Source organism: Gymnoscopelus microlampas (assembly GCF_963454915.1).
Source record: "Gymnoscopelus microlampas genome assembly, chromosome: 17".
Taxonomy (NCBI): domain Eukaryota; kingdom Metazoa; phylum Chordata; class Actinopteri; order Myctophiformes; family Myctophidae; genus Gymnoscopelus; species Gymnoscopelus microlampas.
In genome coordinates this window covers 30,055,434-30,076,431 of record NC_139954.1, presented here as the reverse complement: position 1 = coordinate 30,076,431, position 20,998 = coordinate 30,055,434, and the positions used below count along the sequence as shown (strand labels likewise).

At 39.3% G+C, this 20,998-nt stretch overlaps 2 protein-coding genes across 4 annotated transcripts; one reads left to right on the top strand and one right to left on the bottom strand.

Annotated features, from left to right (window-relative positions):
• Positions 1-2,990: 2,990 nt before the first annotated feature.
• LOC311064666 (ankyrin repeat and SOCS box protein 9-like) lies at positions 2,991-8,203 on the bottom strand. Of its 2 annotated transcripts, XM_084084576.1 has the most exons (7): positions 7,993-8,203; positions 7,779-7,858; positions 7,432-7,539; positions 6,861-7,011; positions 6,151-6,285; positions 4,105-4,296; positions 2,991-3,745 (listed from the first exon to the last, which is right to left on the bottom strand). In XM_084084576.1, exons 1-7 carry the CDS (start codon positions 8,072-8,074, stop codon positions 3,594-3,596), a joined length of 900 nt encoding a protein of 299 aa, XP_083940702.1. In that variant the 5' UTR covers positions 8,075-8,203; the 3' UTR covers positions 2,991-3,593. The 2 variants fall into 2 exon arrangements, with proteins under 2 accessions (XP_083940702.1, XP_083940703.1); XM_084084577.1 differs by lacking the exon at positions 7,432-7,539 and having other exon boundaries at positions 2,992-3,745.
• A 3,057-nt stretch (positions 8,204-11,260) lies between these two features.
• On the top strand, positions 11,261-19,958 carry gpr143 (G protein-coupled receptor 143; the record flags this gene model as incomplete). 2 transcript variants are annotated; one of them, XM_084084696.1, is made up of 9 exons in its annotated part: positions 11,261-11,522; positions 12,964-13,076; positions 13,670-13,764; positions 14,280-14,372; positions 15,611-15,720; positions 16,180-16,288; positions 16,669-16,786; positions 17,448-17,703; positions 19,190-19,958. In XM_084084696.1, 9 exons carry the CDS (start codon positions 11,261-11,263, stop codon positions 19,291-19,293), a joined length of 1,260 nt encoding a protein of 419 aa, XP_083940822.1. In that variant the 3' UTR covers positions 19,294-19,958. The 2 variants fall into 2 exon arrangements, with proteins under 2 accessions (XP_083940822.1, XP_083940823.1); XM_084084697.1 differs by lacking the exon at positions 19,190-19,958 and adding an exon at positions 18,042-18,764 and having other exon boundaries at positions 11,264-11,522.
• Between the last annotated feature and the right edge of the window lie 1,040 nt (positions 19,959-20,998).

The following is a 20,998-nucleotide window of genomic DNA, read 5'->3' as shown; positions in this document are numbered from 1 at the left end:
TCCTCCACAATATTGATTTAACATTAAACGCCAGTAAATCGAAACTAAGCTCAATTGTGGCTGGCCTCAGGTACTCACGTTGTGTTTGAGGGGACAATGATTTACTTCAACTGGCAAATCAGGACAGTGGATCAATGTAAAGTTAATGAGTATTGCACGTAACAAGAAGTGCATGGTGAGTTTCACAACTGTTGCTTTTATCACAGAGAATCTTACTGTTCAGTGAAGATGAAAAAGCAACAGTATACCGGCCCGGGTTACAATGCCTCCTGTTGCTTTTTCATCAGCACTTCTAATTACCTTTTAAAACAAGGGTTGCAATATAATTATCTCAGCCAGGCCAAAGACTGGGGATGGAGATTATGTTTCCACCTACATGTGTGTATGCGTGCGTGCGTGCGTATACGTGTCTGTGTGCGTGCGTGTGCTGTGCGTGTGTGTAAGAGTGAATCCGGAGCTAATCTTGCAAACCTCTGGCGCTCCCGCCCGCTTTACATTTTCCCCTATAATTCTTGAACCATACTCTTGAACTAGTACTGCGGTACAGTCAAAAAAGCTCTGCTAAGGAATGGATAGTGGATACCACAAAAAGCTTGTTTCCATTGTGGTCCATTGTACTCAATTCATCAACAAGATATACAAAAATGACATATCGGTAACATCACCAATCAAAAAAACTAAAGATATATTTACAGAAAAAATACTCACTGGGGGCAAGCTGTTAGGGGATAGAATTCTACTTTGAGGACAGACATGTTTTAAGTGTGGATAGGGAATCAAGATCTTTAATGGCTGTTGGTAGGGCATTCCACATTTTGGTGGTAACATAGTAGAATGCATTTTCCCCCATGTTTGAGGCGAATCTAGGGGGAACAACAATATTACTATTTTCGCCTACCTAGACGTTTTGCCATTTTGTATCTTCAAAACACTAGCTACTACAAATCGTTACACTTTTTTTTTTACTAGGTTGCAGACCTGGTCTAGAAAGACACTTTCACTACTCGTTACTTACTAGCGACCTCTTCGACTTCATCATTGGCTGTCCTTTAAGCCAATGGGGAGACTCCCCCGAGTCTTCCCCATACTCTGAACTGCGGCCATCTTCCCATGCTATGGGATCAAAACCTTGCTAGACACGCCTGCCTGCAAGGGCTTCCAAAGTTTGCATGAGGGGCCTATTATCCTTTTTTTATGCCAGGAATCATGAACGCATTGTCCAATTGACCCCAAATTTAAATCACATATTGAGGGGTCTCTAAAGGCAGAGCCAAACATTATTTAACTTAGACCATAGGGGCACCACAGATGTGACAAATGTCACTGTTTGTTTCAAAAACATTGTTCTTTTCATCAAATTACACATGATCGTGTATTAATTATGGAATTCATTATATTCCAACAACATTGTTTCTATGTTATTGCCTCCCAAAATGTGTGTGAGGGGCCTATTTCTACAAACAAAATCACCATATTACATCATGAATGCAACATCTAATCAAACCCAAATTTGGATCACATTTTGAAGGGCCTCTATAGAGCAGAGCACACCTCCAAAAGCATATGTTGCAGAAATGCTATTTCCCTCCACAAGCTACCCACAATCCTCTCTAGGTCAGTCCCAGCTGGTAGAGAAATATATGCGCTCTAGTTCTATATACGGTTAGTAGGTGCTAATATCTCAACATGCATTATTACTTGAAGGCAGTGTACCTGAAGTCTAATTTATAATTTGAAAATAACTGATTTTCAAGCTAATGACCCAGTAGTTATCTCAGGCCCAGTGGCCCACACAGGTCTGAGATGAGGTGTAATCAGCCAGAGTAACTGAAAACACCTGTATGAGTGTTCAGGACCATTAAGTCTACAATTTTCAATTGCCCAGGCAGTCAAAGTGGCTTATTATTATGTAGTGTAATATCATGACTCATGGGAGATCCTAGCCCTGGTCCAGAGCATTAGTGAGTTCTCTCTAACGCTCTGGACCAGGGCTAGGGAGATCCCAAGGGCAGCAGCAGCATCATCACTGTCTTGATTGAACTGTTTGAAGAATTAAATCGGGCATATTTTAATACATTGTATTACTTCATGTGTCTGGCCTGCAATGATATTATTTTCTAATGCCATGCAGTTTTTCTTTTAAAGGGCAAGACCACTTTGGTAGAGGTTTGGGTTGTGTAGTTACCTTGCCATGATGCAACTCCAAAGGTGGACAAGAAATAAATAATAATTGCTCCATTGATTAGAAATTGATAATTCAAAATATGCTGTACTTGCATTGTACAGTGAAACAGCTCTCAAAGTCACTCTTTTAGCCCGTAAACGAACACAAACAAAGCTGATTCAGACAATATAGAACATCACCAAACCTCTAGTTACTGTTCTGTTTTTTATATATTTATATATAAATTGACAACTTCCTGTTAATTTTACTATTTTAAAATCCGGATCCACGGATCCACTCCGGGTTTTCTTCCTAATAAAAATAGCTAAACAGGAAGTTAACATTTGTATTAAAAAAAAAACAGTACTGGGTTTTGTGATATTCCATACTGTCAGAATCAACTTTGTTTACATTCGTTTATGGGCTAAAAGAGTGACTTTGAGAGCTGTTTCAGCTTTACAATGTAAGCCAATGAGGAGCATATTTAGAATTATCAATTTCTAATCAATGGAGTCATTATTTTTGATTTATTGTCCACATTTGGAGTTACATCATGACAAGGTAACTACACAACCCAAACCTCTATACCAAAGTGGTCTTGCCCTTTAAGTAATCGCTGATCTAGCATGTATTATGTGTACATATCTTACCTTGCTTTATATATTGCCTAACATCTTAATATTTCAGTCACCTTTGAAAGCATTCATAAATGTGCAATGCTTGTGCATACTTATCCATGGTATGCAGTGTGCATGACTACAAAAACATTTTTAATGTTCCCAAAGGGCATTACAGTAAAACAAAATAACAACTCTATTTTGCATGGGACACTTAAGAAGTGTTACCAAAAGGGCTACCAGTGCCCAGCAATTATGAAGTATTATAATACTTGACGTTATAAAGGCATACAAATGTGTAAGTATTGCATTGTGAGTACTTGTTTGAGTATTTATAATTATACAGTGTTACAAGTCGATTATAAGTATGTTTAATGCACATTTTAGACATGGGTGCAACCAAGGGTTACCAAAAACACACAAACTAAGCATGATGTAAAATTATTTTAAACAGATAGGTTAAACTGTGTTGAATTATGTTGTAAATATTCCAGTCTATTTCATATTAATTTGATAAAGTTTTAAATCAAATATCTTACTGATAGTCTAGGGTATGCCACAGACCAAACTGATTTTGAATTCATGAAATAGTTACTCAGCAGTAAGTACTCTTTAGATCCATATAACAATGTGTTTTCAGATGTGTACCAGAAATTACAAATGTATCACCATCAACAGTGCATATGCTGAAATCCTCTCCCCTCAAGATGATGCAAGTATGCCCCCTATTGACCCAGAGTTGAAATAATCAAAATATTTTGAATGAAAAGTCTTACAGCTTTGCTTTGTAATGGAAGCCGCAGAGAGAAACTTCAATTGATCAGTTCACCTCCTGCATCTGACTGGTAGAGAAGATATTGTTTCAGATCTATGGGTATATCAAGGCCACGAATACCACCAAGTCTTTGTTTGCCTACATGTTTCCTGATGTAGAGCCGGCACAATTGCATGAGACGGGACACTCCTGGTCAGTCATCAAAAGAAATAAGTATTATGTCAAAGTCATGTTTTCCTGATTAACTCATGTTAATGTGCTTTTGTTAATGTGCTACTGTGTTTCACAGTAGCCATTATGACAGGTAAAAAGCTGAAGGAAAAAAACATTAATTGCGTGTCCTTCATTTAGGTGTTTCTGTGTGTCAGCATGAAGTTAACTGCACAGGATCTGTCCATGCTGGCACACAGTAACACCTAAATGAAACACACCCACAGTTACCTTCCGCTGTGTCTACCCGTCAAAATGTCTGCTGTGAAAAGAGTCTATTACACCGGCCTAATTTAAATGGAGTTGAAACATCTGGAGTCTGTTGTTAGAAGGAATACCTCCTGTGTGCCGCAGCAGCCTCTCTGCCAGGCTGTTGGGAGGGGCAAGATCCACAGGCCGTTGGTGTCTTGAGTTCCTGAGGGAATTATCTGCCCCACGTTCTAACAGGAGGGACACCATCTCATGGTTTGACAGACGGGCTGCAATGTGCAGAGGGGAGTCGCCAGCCTCATTGTTATTCACACTGGCACCTGTGGAAAAACAGATCAGTGCAAAAAAACACGTTAATACCAAGATCACACCATTGCCTATTTGTAAAGGGTATGTCTATGTGTTCAATCAATCCTTTCATTTGCCGCACTACACAGGTTGGCTGGTTGTGGGCATGTCAAAAAGTGTGCCGACGTTCTACGTATAGCATGCCACCTTTGGCTAAATGGGGGAATTTGATTGAATACTTCATCAACAGTTTGCAAAGACAAGCACAGGGAACTACAGTTCCATACAAGGTCTGTTAAGAGGATTTTAAACCCAAGAAAGCACTATGGCTTGTTTCCATTGGGATCCTTTATACTCAATTTATCGAAATATTTAATGACAGACAAATATACACTACTATGCAGTGCTCTATCAGCTTTTTGGTCTTCTTGACATTGACGTCAACGTTGTTCTGACACCACTGTGTGAGTGATCTATAATAATAATCCTTGTCCCTGTAGGCTGCCATGTCGTTGTTGATGATCAGGCCCATCACAGTGGTGTGATCAGCAGCTTACTTGATGATGACTTTGGAGCTGTGCATAGCCAGCTGCACATGGTCGGATCCCTGAAGTCCCTCGCAATTGAGGTGAGGGCAACAGGTCTACTCTGTCATGGCGCAATGTCTTGAATCCCACGGGAACAACAGCAAATCTTACCCTTATTTAACCACGCATGGTTGATTAAGTACAGATTATTTTGTGCAGCAACAGCATGGGGAGAGGAGGGGGAAAGGACATTTTAATTCATACACATTCACACAGCTTTCTACTGTTACAGTAGAGTATATTTTTTATTTCTCATCTATTTATGTCTACGCAACACACACATAATGGTTAAATATATGCATGCATGTTTGCCTGCACAGCAACTGTACAACTTTCCCCAAGTGTACCTACAGTATTACTACACTGTCTGCAGTTGGAGAGACATCGTCATCCACCTCATCTACCTACCCAAGTACAGTCTGCAGGAAGTGAGTCCATCCAATTATACAATGCAGTAGCACTTTCATTACCAAGAAGTTGTACCGTATGTCTAAGCAGCACACACAATGGGTATATAACTACAGTATATGCATTCATCTTTGACTGCCTGCAGGTGAAAGCACAGCAACCACTCAACCTGCCCCAAGTACACCTACTATTGCAGTTGGAGTGACATCCACATCATCTGCCTCTACACAAATACAGTCTGCAGGAAGTGATCCTGCTGACTGGCCAGCCATGCCTGATGAGGTGAGTGAGTTCATAAGAAGAAGACTCTACGGTATCACATATATTATTTCCCCAAAATGATGGGAGAAGTTGGAACCACCATAACTTTAATAGGAAACTAATAGATGGGGGGAAATGAGAAGCTGGCTTATGTATTCAGAGAAGACCAATGTACTGCTTTTGCTGCAAGCTGTTCTCCCAGAAAGACTAATTAACAAACTAATGACTGGAAGAATTGCCACCAATTAGCCTACTCAAAATGCACAAGAACTGTCAATACGTACATGTCACCATGGATGAAATTAGACTTTTGCCTAGAAAATGGGAAAACAATTGATTAAATGGCACATTGAGTGCACATTATTTTTTACATTTTCTTTTGTTATTTAAGTTATGAGTATTGTTGGCTAGTCTTAAGTAATTATAATACAAACATTCCCCACCGACAGGTGCCGCCCCAGCTGGTAGGAGTACATTCCGTAAGAAATATCACCCTCTCCGCCTGTCTCCCGAACACAGGCCAATTGTGTTTGTGTGTGTGTGTGTGTGTGTGTGTGTGTGTGTGTGTGTGTGTGTGTGTGTGTGTGTGTGTGTGTGTGTATACACTATGAAGGATAACATATACAGTACCTAGTTGAATCAATTTCTTTGCAGCGTGCAGATGCTGATTGGAGCACGCAATATGGAGAGGGGAGCCCGATGGGTCAAAATGCTGATCCACATCTGCACCATGCTCAACAAGTGCCTCAATGCATTCTGCTTGACCTGGACAGAGATAACCAGAAACAATAGAAGGGAAGAACATGCTTTCCTTTTATTGTAAAATCCACAGAAACACACATATTAATCTATAAAACCATGTCTGCTTCTTTTTTTTTTACCAGACTAAACTGGTTCAGCAAAAATGTGTGTGTACACACAGAAAAATAATGGTTCTTAAATGGTTCTTTAAAAGGCTATATGGTTCCACAAAGAACCTTTAACTTCTAAAGAACCATTTGATCTAGTGAATGGTTCTTCATGATTCTCATCTAGTTCTAGAGAACCTGTTCTTTGAGGAACCTTTGAACTCTTAAACCATGTCTTAATAGGCAGACATTCATCGAAACGCGTTGTGGTGTGACGCGTAGTGAGCTTGTAGATCGACAAACACATTTCAGCCAGTTGATGAAGTTTATACGGTTTAAGGGTTCTTTATAGAACCATTCAAATAGATGGTCTGAAAGGTTCTTTCTGGAACCAAAAATGGTTCTTCTATGGGATCACTCTGAAGAACCAGTTTTGGTTCCAGTTGGCACCTTTATTATTCTGTGTGTAGGCTGAAGAATGTGACCTGTCACCTTTAGCTGCAGCTCTGTGGATGGGAGAATCAGACTGACTTGTCCCCAGTGGGGTGGCTCCATGCTGCAGGAGCAGAGATACACTGGTCACATGGCCGTGAGTGCAAGCCTCTGACAGGGGGGTCGTTCCGTCCACTGTTGGAGAGTTCACCTGGTGAGGATTGGTTCGGCAACAGTAAGACACTTCCAAGATATCCTCCATACAATTATACAATTCAAATTTAAATCAATTTAGTAACCCAATTATTATGTAATAGTTCAGAGATTGCTGGTTGTGGTTGGTTTAACAAAAGGTGTATTGGTGAAGCCAGATTTGTTAATGTGTTACTGAGTGCTTGTGCATGTCTGTTGATTTGTCTGTTCTTGCATGTACAATGGGCAGTCATTTGCCAACTAATATACAGCCATACGCCATTAAATCCAACAATAAATCATGTCTGCCTTAAAACGAAAGCATTGTTTTAATAAGATAAGATAAGAAAACGTGAGGGTACTGTTTGCCTGATTTGGTGTTACCTGAAAATCAGTCACATTCACCAAAAGTCTAACTACACTATAATGGTTTACTGACATTGGCCCCATTTTCCAGCAGAAGTTTAGTGCATCCTGCATTGCCTCGTATGCATGCTCCATGGAGCGGAGTGACCCGGTCCAGAGTAGCCAGATTCACACAAGATCCCTGTGAAGATATCACAGTACACCAGTACAAGGATAGGCATAAATAAGCTATGAGCTTCAGCCTATGCCATTTCGTTCAAACGGTATGGAATATTGAATTACAGTGTGTAATGTTTTGTGATAATGTTGATGTGGATCGAAATAAACTAAACTAAACTAATAACCTACAGTAGAACCACTTAAATTAATTCATATTTTTTTTATCCCTTCCATAATATGAGCACCAAAAAAGTGTTTTACCTGAGCAATGAGATTCTGCAAAGAGATGACATGTCCATTAAAGGCAGCATCATGGATTGGAGACCAATCTGATTCAAAATCTTGGTATGGACATTATAGACAATAAAAAAACAAACAGAAAAAAACAGAAACTGCAAGCTGAAATTTCAGTGAACAGTATAGTAATTTATACTACACCCATAGCCTAAACAATACCATACCAGCTGTTACTTACCACTCATCAAAGGGTTAGAGAAAAACACAAGTCCAGTTTGGTGTGCATTGCCTCGCTGATTCTCTTTGTGCCCTCCAGACATCGTTTACAACAGAGTCCAAATTACATGTTCTGTGGTCTGGGTGTCTGGCTGCATAGGTTATCTATCAACTGGACTGTGACCACTAGAGTCAAACTCATCTGAACTGCACCTTGATTACACGAGGCAAGATACCGGTTGGTTCTCAGCCAGCAGTGTGCAGTGAATGGGGAAAGCCTGTTGAGCAGGTCTGTCATTTGTAATTTGTAATTTCACAGATACCATTCACACCCATCCCCTCCCGCTAGAGAGAAATAGGCAGGTATGTCTCAACCGCAGTATGTACTGCGGTTGAGGCTGGCTTGAGTTTGGGTAGAGAGAAGAGTAATGTTAATAACTGCATAGAGGCAGAGTTTAAAAGTTACAGTTCAGTGTGCAATTTCAAATATTCATGTACATGTGGGATCCATTGTCAGGGAACTTCAGAATGATGGCATACTGTAGGTTTGTAAGTAGTGTTTCAAAATTAATTTATGGTTTGTTTGTTTGTTGGTTTGTTTTTTATGTTCTTGATTTGACAGATTTCTGCACACCCCTTTTAGGGGGTTGTCACTACATGGCCACCCTAGTAGAAGACCCACCGGGAACACCCTCCCCAGATCCTTAGCCTAACTTTAACCACACCAACTCCATGCATATTTGATCATTAACTTAATTATCAAATGTGCATGGAGTTGGTGTGGTTTAACTGAAGTTAATTGCAGTAATTAAACCCATGCCTAAACTTAATCATTAACTGAATTTTATTGTACTATAAATTAGTCTTTAGGCAGGCTTTTTGACAGAATACTGGAAGAGAGCAACAAAATTACCACACCATTTCTGTTTTATCAACAACCACCAGGTGGCGCCATCAGAGAGAGCAGCAGACAAGCAAGGACAGCAGTGGGGGTAATGGAGGTCATAATAGTTAGTAGTTGGCACTTGGCAGTGGTGTAAAAGTACATTTACTCAAGTACTGTACTTAAGTACAATTTTGAGATCTTTTTACTTTTACTGAAGTATTTCCAATTTGCAATACTTTTACTTCTACTCCACTACATCTCAGAGGCAAATATTGCACTTTTACTCTACTACAATTATTTGAAAACTTTAGTGAGTCACTTTGTAAATTGTAATTATTACAAAACATACATTACACACTTCAGCCCTTTATACATTCGGCCATTTAAAAATAGCCGATCTACAAGCTCACACTCACATACTTTTACTTATTTAGTAAAATAAATAAAAATCCCTGTGGCAGCAGCTACAAGTTTACTATACATGACCCTGTGTGTAAAACATGTTCAATAGTGGAAGGTGTAGGTTGTTAGGTGTGATCACCGTGGTGCGCAAATTACGACGCACTTCTTTCCTTTTGTTTGTTTTATTTTCACACTGTGCAGTACAGGATATGCAGTTTAGTTGTGTGTGGTTTTCTGTATATCAGACAAAATACAGAAGGAGAAAAGTTACCCACATGTAAACAAAGTAACAAACATAATTCGGTTATACTGCACATCAAACATCCAAACTCAAAAACAAACTTACTTATAATGGACGCACACACTGCAGCCTCTGCTGCTGCTCTCTGCACCAGACCTGACACACTGACCAAACACTTGGTTTTAAAGGTGCATGGGATTGGAAATCAAATCAACAGCAGGTGCAACTAAATGGCCAATTAACTGCTGTGCACTCAGCACACATTGAAGTGAAAACAAAGGGTCCATTTTGGAGGAAAAACAGAAACAATACTACTAAACTTAGGGTTTGGGGAATCTTCTTAACACCATGCCTTAATACTGGGGGTGCTCTCCATTCCGACATCTCGCCACTCCGACTAGTTGCGTCCGCGTGCGGTTAGGGTTAGGGTTAGGGTTAGGTATAGGGTTCGTAACGTTAATGTCGGAAAGGCGACATGTCGGAAAGGCGAAATGCACCCCCTTAATACGCACTGGAATGATATAGCATTGTGTGAAAGAAATTAATGTGTTCTCTGTAGGCTATAGCCTTTGAAGCTCAAATCTGCTAACTAAAGTTAGCATTTTCTTTTCATACATTTTCTACATCTCAGTCCAAATATATTAAAAGCATCCCTAGCTGGCTAATGATATTTGGCTTAATTAGCCAGGGATCCTTCTGAAGTCTTTATTGTTTATTGCCATATAATCACAAGTTGATAGGGATTTGTCCTGCAACAGCTCAGGTTGAAATAAGCATATTTTGCATATCTTCTGACATGCAAAAGATAAGTAGGCAGATGAACTATGATGATGTGTCTGCTTGGCTGTCAGGGAAATAGCCTACATATAAAATTAGGCATAAATCCAATGTATGCTCAATCATTGGCGCACTGAACCATCAGGCCTGTAAACATTCTTTAAAAAGATAGCTTGGCGGAGTTGCCTCTAAATAAACAGCCTACTTTAAAGTAAACCTTAACCTCACACAAGAGGCTTTTGTCGGCTCCTCGTAGTGAGCAGTGGGGTAAAGTAACCAAGTACATTTACCCAAGTACTGCAGTGCTTAAGTAGGGCCTACAGTACACTTTGGAGGTATTTTACTTTACTGGAGTATTTCCAGTTTTCAGTAGGCCTACTTTTACTTCTACTCCACTACATCTCAGAGGTAGCTAGCCTACATATTGTAGCCTACTTTACTCCACTATAATTATTTACTAACTTTATAGTTACCAGTTACTTTGCAGATATACATTATTAGCTTATCAAACATACATCAACCACTTCTTTAGCCCTATTTTATACAGAGGCTATTTGAAAATATAGCCGATCTACAAGCTCACAACAAGTTGCATCCATAGGGGGTTGCATTGCCATGCATTGTGAGCTTGTAGATGTGCTATTTCAAACATTTCAGTACTTTTTACTTTTGATACTTAAAGTACATTTTGATGCCATTACTTTTGTACTTTTACTCAAGTAACATTTTGAACACATGTGGCCTTTTACTTGTAACAGAGTCTTTTTATATTGTGGTTCTGCTACTTTTACTTAAGTAAATATCCGAGTACTTCTTCCACCACTGGTAAGTGAGGCATAGTTTTTAGGCCGTGACTGCAAGGATTAAATGAAAGCACATGATGACTCAACCCGTGATTTCTGTGAGAGTTCAGTTAGGCCATGAGGACTCAAGCTTTCCTTTATCATCTGACACGGTAGCCTACTTCTTTCTTCCATCCAGTCCATGATGGCATCCCCACGGCTGGAGACATTCTGCTGCCCGAACAGAGACGCTGCGACAGACTTTGTCATCACTTTTCAACCCGTCTTGTTTGGGGGATTATGCATCGGCAGCGCATGTCTCAGTTTAATATTCACCATAGTGCAGATCTTACCAAAACGCAAGGGTTACAGAAGACTGGGACATCAGTATCCCCTGCCTAAGCCTGCGTCCTCCTCACGGATATTATTCATCATCAGTATATGTGATATATTGGGATGTACAGGTAAAAACTATAACTCTTCTTTGGCATGCAGTTCCAAAGTCTGCGATCATGCGTATTGATGGAGGCACTGCAGGCACCAAATGGTGGGAGAAGTACTCAGATATTTTACTTAAGTAAAAGTAGCAATACCACAATATAAAAATACTCTTTTATAAGTGAAAGGCCTGTGTTCAAAATGTTACTTGAGTAAAAGTACAAAAGTATTGGCATCAAGATATACTTAAAGTAGACTACTAAAATTAAAAGTACCAAAATGTTTGAAAATAGCTATGTATAAAATAGTGGTAATGTGGTTACCACCACTGGCAAGCACATTAGGCTGCTATTCTTTCCATGATTGTTTTTAACATCAGAAAACACAAACGTTTTATATTGACTCTTGGGTTGTTTAATCTAGCATACTTTTCCATGTCTAGACAGACGTAAAAAAATAATAACATTTCCCTGTGTTCGTTTTTCACACACTTTTGTGTTAGACATAAAACACTTAATACCAAGGATTTGATTTTGTTGTAATATGTGTAGGCTAATAGTTTTTTTTAACCGTCACATATTAGGCTATATATGCTTTTCCGTTGAGGATGACCTTTAGGCTTTATGTCACTGCTTTAAGGCTAAAACACACAATGCATGTCAGTGTATCTAATCCCAATGATGCAGTTTGAAACCGTGTGTCAAAGAGTAGACAGACGGGGCCTTTGTAAAGTCATTATAGCCTACTGACTGCTGCTGTGGGGCCTGCTTTGTACAAAAGTTAAAACAGTTACATTACAATATATAGGCTATCAATTACCATTATGAATTACTACAAAACTGGAAAATGAATTCAACAAGATTGTTTCCTTAATTCCTTCTAACATGAATAGACCATCTGGTTGATCTAGCCATATAATGACTTGGTTACATTAGCATTTTCAAAGGAACTACATGTAGGCTACTAATTTCATGGTTTTCAAAAATAAAACTCACTTTTGTAGCTACCTTAAATGAGATGCTGAATGAATTAACACTAAACATGTTTTATAGACCCTGCCCTATTTCCACTTGACACGTTTTACATTGAAATGCACAGCAAGTTCCTGAGACATCTCATACTTTCCCTAGTGTTACTGCAATGCAGCTGGAACTTGACGTAGGAAACAGGGAAAAAACTAACAAAGCAAGCATACCTTGGGGCTTCGTATTTCCATTACATCCAATATCAATTAAAAGGATTCCATGACTGAATCAAGTTAACAGAGCTCTTAATAACACAGATGACCAACAACTTTATGTGTTTCAGTGTTAATTGTTACCAGACATGCCTTGAAATACACCCCATCCATCCCCTGCAGGAGTTTCCTCCTTTGTGTTTACATTCTTCCATCTTTTACTCACACTTGAGTTCGTTGACAAGTGAGTGATTTGAAGCAGAGTGTTTATTGCTTATTTTCCTCTCCAGGTATTATTTTGCGGTCATCCATCTGGCTGGGTCTTCCAAACGTCGTTGACAGCATCTCAATGGTCAACAGCAGTGATGTGTTGTTCCCACAGGTCTTCTGTGTTGGGAGTTCAGTATGTATGATGAATTTTCATAATGCTTGACACTAATGATGAGCAGTTCAACAACAGCTCAACAACAATGGTGAAGTCTGCATCTGTGAGATATGCAAATCCACAGTACAAGGGAAAGCCAGGCATATTTATTTATTATATTAGACAGCTTCATTCATGACAGGTAATGATTAAAAACCTTTGACGAATATAGTAAATAAGTAAATTCTCCAGTCATGCAGACACCTCAAACATACTGTAAGTTTGATGTGTTTGCAGTATGTCCAAAAGCAGCACTTTTATCTTCGAGACCATGTTGAATTCCTGAATCCATAAATAACACTCAACAAGGAGCATTTTAAGAAACTTCATTCATTTATTATGATGATTATTTTTTTACTGTTAAATTAAACATGGTACAGGTACATACAAGAACTAAATACAGTACATTTATCAGATATAACATCTGTGAATCAGTTCTATTGCTCCATACTGTATATGTTGTTTCTTCATGGACAATGGAGTACAGTAGTAGGTCGGTCTAACCCTACTATATGGAGAACAATGTTGTACGTTTGGGTTGACTGACTCTGACTCTGATCTATTTCTGGCAGATGTGGATCCAACTGTTCTTCAGTGCGTCCTTCTGGTGGACCTTCTGCTATGCTGTGGATGTCTTCCTAGTGGTGAAAAGATCTGCAGGAATCAGGTGCCCGCAAACGTGTCCCACTTTTGCCACATTTCCCTACAACAACAACACCACCATCACTCCTGTCCTGTTATATGAAGGCACATGTTCCCTCTGATAGGCATAAAACAAATATTGTTATACATTATTCATGTAGAGTTAACAACTCACAAAAAGGCACCCTAGAGGTATTACAGATATGTCTTTGTCTCTCATACACCCTCTATCTCTCTCTAGACTAAATGTGTTTTCACGACCCCATTTGCAGCTGCTCTGAAACCCATTTGGGTGTTGACATTCAGAAAGCAATTTAACGAGTTGCACTGGAAAACGGCTTTTAAAGCAGCCCGTTGGGGGGACGCATCATGTAGTTTGGACTGCTGCTTCACATGTTGTTGAAATAGGTTCATGATGCTTATTCAGCGATTCAGTGTTTTCTTTTGTTAGTTTTTTGGCAAAGAGAACCAAGCCCCGTGCTATATTACGTGTTATAAGTGCTGAGGCAAGTCTCATGACTGGTTTGTCTCCCTCATCAGCACCATCATCCTTTACCACATGATCACATGGGGTCTGGCTGTGTTGCTGTGTGTGGAAGGTGTGGCCATGCTGTACTACCCATCCATTTCCGAGTAAGTGTTCAGCAGCCTGGAGGCCTTGTCATTGGCACCATGTTCTCTTTCATAAATACACCATTTATCTTTAGTCATGTGCAACGCTTTTCTCACTTGATTGGTTATTCTCATGCGATTTTTATTTATTTTATATATATATTATACACATACATACATACACATTGTGTGATTATAAATAGCCTTCCAATGACATGGAGTGTTGGCGTGGCACTACATGTCTGGCTATGTATCACTGTGATTATGCAATGTTGGTCAGATGACTAGAGCGCTTTATGATTAATGGGCTCTTATACAGTAGATTACACAGACATACAAGACTGTACCCACTGAGCCATAGTCGTCTATTAGACCTCCGTCTAAAACGGGGTTATAAATGGTCTACTGGTGAAAGTTTTTTAGCGGTCTAGGCTTAGCCTAGACGTTGATTAGCTGTTTTTTAAGCGTCTATTTATAGACGTCTATATTATAGACGTCATTTCAATTTTTCTATTTTCTATAAATAGACGCTTAAAAAACAGCTAATCAACGTCTAGGCTAAGCCTAGACCGCTAAAAAACTTTCACCGGTAGACCAATTACAACCCCGTTTTAGCTTACCCCTTAGACGTATTTTAGACGTCTAATAGCCCGAAAAATGCTCAGTGGGTAGTGTCCTGACTGTGATTTATGACCTTGTTAAGTCGATGGTCATTTATTCGGGGGTATGTTACAAGACAAGACATCAGCATATACAAAAAGACAATTTAATACATTACATTCACAAAAACAACAACTAATACTACTGGATACAATCTGATCAATCACAGGAATGGGGACACATCAGACAAACAGTGTTTGGTCTATTCCAATAGAGGCAATTGTTGCCCTTTCACAACCTATGCAGAAAGGGGAGCCCAGTCCATTATACGGAGTACAGACTTATCTAATGTATCCCGGAACATGTAGTATAGCCTCTCAAAAGGAAATTTTAAGGGAATTTAAAAGAAATCATATCATATAGGCCTGCAGAATATTTTCATATTATTGTATCATATTAGTACAATGCTGTGCAAAGGAAAATAAAATCTAAAGTGTATAAAGTGATATTGTTGGTGAATATTCATCCAGCCCAGCATATAAAATCGAAAGGCGGGTGGCATAGCCACATGATCAAAGGCAAGAAGAATTGGTTCTATGTTCTAAGTTCACGTGGTAAAGAAATGATGTGTAACATCATCCACTGTTGCTCTGCTGTAGTTGTGAAAGCGGCCTCCAACATGCCATCCCCCACTACGTCACCACCTACGGCCCCATGCTGCTGGTCCTCCTGGTCAACCCTGTGCTGTTTGCCCGGACCACCTCCGCAGGTCAGTACCCCACATGCATGTTTTTCCACAACACCAAATCTTTGCTGAAAATAGCTGATCTACAAGCTCACAACTTGTCGCGCGGTGGCGCATTGTGGGCTTGGAGATCTGTTATTTCCACCAAATGTTTGCCTATTATTGAGATGCTAGGGTTCATGTGATTAAATACACAAGTAGCTCTCTGGGGAAAGCAGGGATCAGACCATAGTTATACACATAAATAAGAGGGTAGTCTGTGTCATAAGACAAGGCTGTAATGAAAACAGTAAATACCAGGCCTGCATGCCATGGCATCTTGATTCTATAATATTCACCCAGCAGAACAGAACATAAAGCCACGGGTGAACAACATGATAACAAGACAGCAGGAGCAGGGCCTTACCTAACAGTGAATATAATGAACATTTCCACACATGTTCAAGAGCACAAATAACCACCGTACTCATCTTCTCCATTTAGTGACGTCTTTGCTAAAAGGTCGACAAGGAATCTACACAGAGAATGAGAGACGCCTGGCCACAGAGATAAAGATACGCTTCTTTAAAATCATGCTGGTGTTTTCTATCTGGTATGTTATGTTCCTTTTGCAGGTTATCATAGCATAAAGCCTATTTTATACATTGCAAATAACTGCTCTTTTTGATGAGCCACACCGTCATGCTTTTGCGATTATAAATAGGCTTAGCGTAATTTCGTTGGCTCTTTTTGTATCTTTTTTTAAAACCTAAATTATTACCTCTGTAGTGTAACTGTGGAAAGAAGAAGAACATTGGTGAATAACAATCCATGTCTTGTCACCTCTATCACTGACAGTAACAAAAAACAAATCAGCATGTTGTTTGTGTATACAAAATCGTAAAAGAAGCATTTCATATCATTATTTCAGTTATTTCAGTTAAACTGTCATTTAAAAAAGAAAAAAGCAACCTCTGAACTGATGTTTTTTAGCTGGGTGCCCAATATTATCAACGAGAGCCTGCTGTTCTTCCTGGAAATGCAGCCAGACATGAACGACAGCAGTCTGAGGAACATAAGGAATGCAGCCCTCATCACGTGGTTCATCATGGTGGGTCACAGCTAGAGCTGGACCGATATATTGGTCTGGTCACGACGGGCGATAGCTCGGCTGAAATTAGTTTAAATAGGTCTCAAGTCAGTGTTTCTTAACTTTTTTTAATCCCTGTGACCCCCGTCACAGCCATGTGACATGACACTAACATCAGCAGTATCATGTAAGTATCATGGTCAGTATTATGTCAGTATCGTGGTCAGTATCATGGTTAGTGTCATGCCAGTATCATGGTTAGTGATGGTTAGTCATGGTCAGTATCATGTCAGTATCATGGTCAGTATCACAGTATCATGTCAGTATCATGGTTAGTCGTGGTCAGAATCATGGTCAGTATCATGGGAGTATCATGGTCAGTATCAATTCAGTATTGTGGTCAGTAGGTCAGCATCATGGTTAGGGTTAGTGCCCCCCCACCTCAACGCCCCCCCCCCCGTTGAGAAGCATTATCTTAAGTGGATAAATAAAGTTCTGTTCATGTGTTTTCTATCTATCAAAAAGTTATTTGTATTTATTTGTTCATAAGTTAGTTTGTACACTAATTGTACACTTTTCAATAAAATATCGGTCAAAACATCAGCATCAGATGCAAAGCTCTGTTGTTTTTTGAATGTTCCAACACTAGACTGAGGACGTTTTTTGTACTTTGCTGTCTCAGGGAATCCTGAACCCAATGCAAGGCTTCCTCAACACCTTGGCCTTTCATGGCTGGACAGGCTTTGATGTGGACTTCAGCCTGCAGAGGCGGAGGGAGCTGGCCTGGGACTCGGCCTCCACGTCAGTCCCCAATACAGGAGGTTATAACCCTATGGTGGGTTCCACTCTGCTCTATCAGAGCCATGTTCAGGAAGCCAAGAAGGACATGACCGGCAACGGGCAGCCACCCTCCGATGCCATCAGTGTCCTCTCAGAAGGTAATGGGCATGGCAGGGGCGGTGACAGTTTCAGCTCCCCAGTGTACCAGGGCTGGTAAAGTCCAGTCCTGTCACACAGACCACCATCATCATCATCATCATCATCATCATCACCATCATCATCATCATCTACAGTACACATGGTATCACCCAAAGCTGTTGCTAGACTACCTCTTGTTATTATCAAGTATGTGTTTTCTTATAGATGAGACAATAAGGAACTTCTAACTACTTTAAAGGACGACTTCACCCATTTTCAAGCTGTCTTAATATAATTGGTCCTCACTAATGCTCATGATAATATGGCACCATTTTTGTCTACTCTGTCTGTGTCTCAGAGGAGAGCTGTGGACAGTTCAGAAACCCGCCTACCAGTGACATCATCGATGGAGAATCCAAGCTAATAGAAACGGCAGGCTTTCAATTCCTGGAAAGTTAGCATGATATAATGGAAGCTATTGTTCTTGCATTCATAAAAGATGGAATAAAAAATGTTCTCTTGTTTGAAAAAAAAAAAAAACCTGCCTAACGACGAGGTCACTGGTAGGCAGGTTTATGAAGTGTCCACAGCCCTCCTATGAGGTACACACCGAGTTGGAAAAAAATTGTAACATTTTATCATGAGCAATAGTGAGGACCAATAATATGAAGGTTGAAAATGAAGTTGCGAAGTTGTCCTTAAATCCTCCAGCAGGTGTTCCAGCCATCAGAAAAACATTAGAGGAGATTTTAATTATTTTATCTTTTAAGTTGTGATACTGTAGGTGTGATGGTAAAGATTAGGAGAGACTTAACCATGGTACTGTATATTGTATGCAAAGTAATAGTGTAAGTATTAATTTTCTAATGTTATTTTAGTTGACTGGAATTTTGTATGATGCTGCTAAGCTAATATGCAGAGAGCAATGGGAAAGTGTTTACTTCCAATGTGAGATTCACTATCAGCATATTAATATTTATACTTATTCTGGAGAAAGAGGGCAAAATATGAAATGTATTTTGGGATAACTTTGTATGGTTTTGTACCATTTCTGCCCTAGTGGTATTTGTATGTACCTGTGCACCATAGATAATGTACAAAAACAATTAAGTGTTCTGTTACAATATTCAGGTACCTTGTATTGATAAATCACTCCGAAATAAAGATCAGCTTTCAAGGCATCTGTTTCTTGTTTATCAATATAGCCCTGAATATGTTTCTCATAAACTCAACTGAAATTGAGATAATATTGTTCAGTGAAATGGCAAAAAGAAAATAATTTCAATAAATTAGAATTGTACTACTAAAGGTACAACTAACTGTACAGTCATTATATATGCTATTCACAATGCAAATTCCCAAAATACATTTGGTTTGAATGTCAGTGAAGAGTATATGACTCTTCAGTAGCAGTTAATCAAGCAAGGCGTTTTATATTACGAGAAAGCGATAGAATCTAAGAGGCTTCATCCAGTAATCTCCTCCTGTTTTGTTTTGCCACTGTAGGTTCAGAATCTAGTACAATTGAAATCCACATTTCCAGTGAGCTACGAGACTATGAAGATGTAGACGCAGATGGAGAATCCATGGAGAACTCTGTGAGACAATAGCGGGGACAAAATCTGCTTCAACTGCCAGCCTCCAAATATCTTTGTTGTATGTACTGGATCTCTCATCAGATACACCGTTTTAGACCCTCTTAGCTGCTGCTAAATAATAGCCTGAAATTGTAGTCTACAAATCCCTGGGCCATTTTGTCAAGTAGCCTAGTTTTTCAGTTTCCAGTTTTCGGGCAGTCAAATGGTTTTGATATTGCATTAGTCAACATTAAGCAATAAGACTACTCATTGGTTCCAAGCCCCAGTAGGCTTGTCTTTTTCTCTCTCTCTTTCCCTCTTGCAATTTTAATCAGTGCAAAAAAGCAATCAACTACAGTAATTGAGGAGTCCCAGGCTGCTTCACCGTCTCATGTTGAAGTCAGGTAGACAGTTGTACAAATCTGACCTTTCCTCATTGACAAATAACTGATTTAATTACACAAGGACTCTTTTCAACCCGATGCAATCAATACAATTAACATTGGATTTGTGTTATGCATTCAATAAACTGAACATTGGTTTTGTTATACATTCAATACAATGAACATTGGTTTTGAGTTATACATTCAATACAATGAACATTGATTTTGTGTTATGCCTTCAATACACTACATCGGGAATGTTATGCCTTCAATATAATGTACACTAGTTTTGCGTTATGCCTTCAATACAATGCACAATGGTTTTGTTTAATGTATTCAGTTAAAGGTTCTATGACATTCATTTTCACTTTTTACATTTTTTAGGTTTTTTGGGGGGTTTCATGACCTCAATTAGACCCCAAAAAACAGAACTTTGAACATTCAGTGGATTTTCTGTGGTCTGGGGTTTTCTGAATAATTAGGCTGAAAAGTCATCTGTGATTGGCCCCTGGGGGGGGGGGGGGGGGGGGGGGTAGCAGAGGTGATGATTGACAGTCAAAATCCCTCAACAGCGACACCCGCAGGCAAATATTTATTTTTTCATTGCAGTTGAAAAGGCTTTAGAAATCAGAGAGAAAGAATCCTGCCATGGATCACTGGAGTAGATTTTTCACTTAAAATGTTTAATACATGTTTGAAGGACCATGATAAATACTTTTAATGTGTTGTAAAACTGAATCTCATGAAACCTTTAAGTAGCCCCCAGTTTTGTTTGATGTATTCACAGTTAAGTAGTCCTTCATAATGTAACAGGGTCACAATATTTAAATAATTTAGTTTGAATTACAAATGTCCAGCTTTCTACCATGTATTTTTACTTCATAAATCTATTTTATATAATATTAAATATAAAGAGCATTTCTTAAAGTTTTGTTGGTGACATTGTTCCTTGATGCTTGAACCCTGCTTGGATTGTTCTCATAGACCAAGATTGGATTTATACCCAGGACCAAATGCAAGAGTGTACTGCCATGTACATTTGACACCTTACAGTTAATGATTACACTGATCATTACATGGTTGAATTATAATTCCCCATAAGGACACATTGATGTTCTCAGTTGTCATCACAATAATCCGCTGTTTAGCAATAGAGGATATGCGTGTGACATCATCATCAAACCCAGAAGTTATGCAGGAATGCCTACTGAGTGTCAAAAAAATACTTTCTGGCCTTGACAGCCCATGCATCCAAACAGAAAAGTCATATCTGATTGCATTAAACAACATTAAACAATGTTAAACTCACTTTGCATGTTGCTTTGCCACTCAATGTGCCATTCACTTTAAGCATG

Excerpts from the sequence above, each read along its gene's own strand:
- LOC311064666 (XM_084084576.1), bottom strand. The coding sequence starts at position 8,074 with ATGTCTGGAGGGCACAAAGAGAATCAGCGAGGCAATGCACACCAAACT. Across the intron at positions 7,012-7,431 it reads TGCTGGAAAATGGGGCCAAT|GTGAACTCTCCAACAGTGGA; the intron begins GTCAGTAAACCA and ends AATCCTCACCAG. Across the intron at positions 6,286-6,860 it reads CCACAGAGCTGCAGCTAAAG|GTCAAGCAGAATGCATTGAG; the intron begins GTGACAGGTCAC and ends ATCTCTGTCCAG.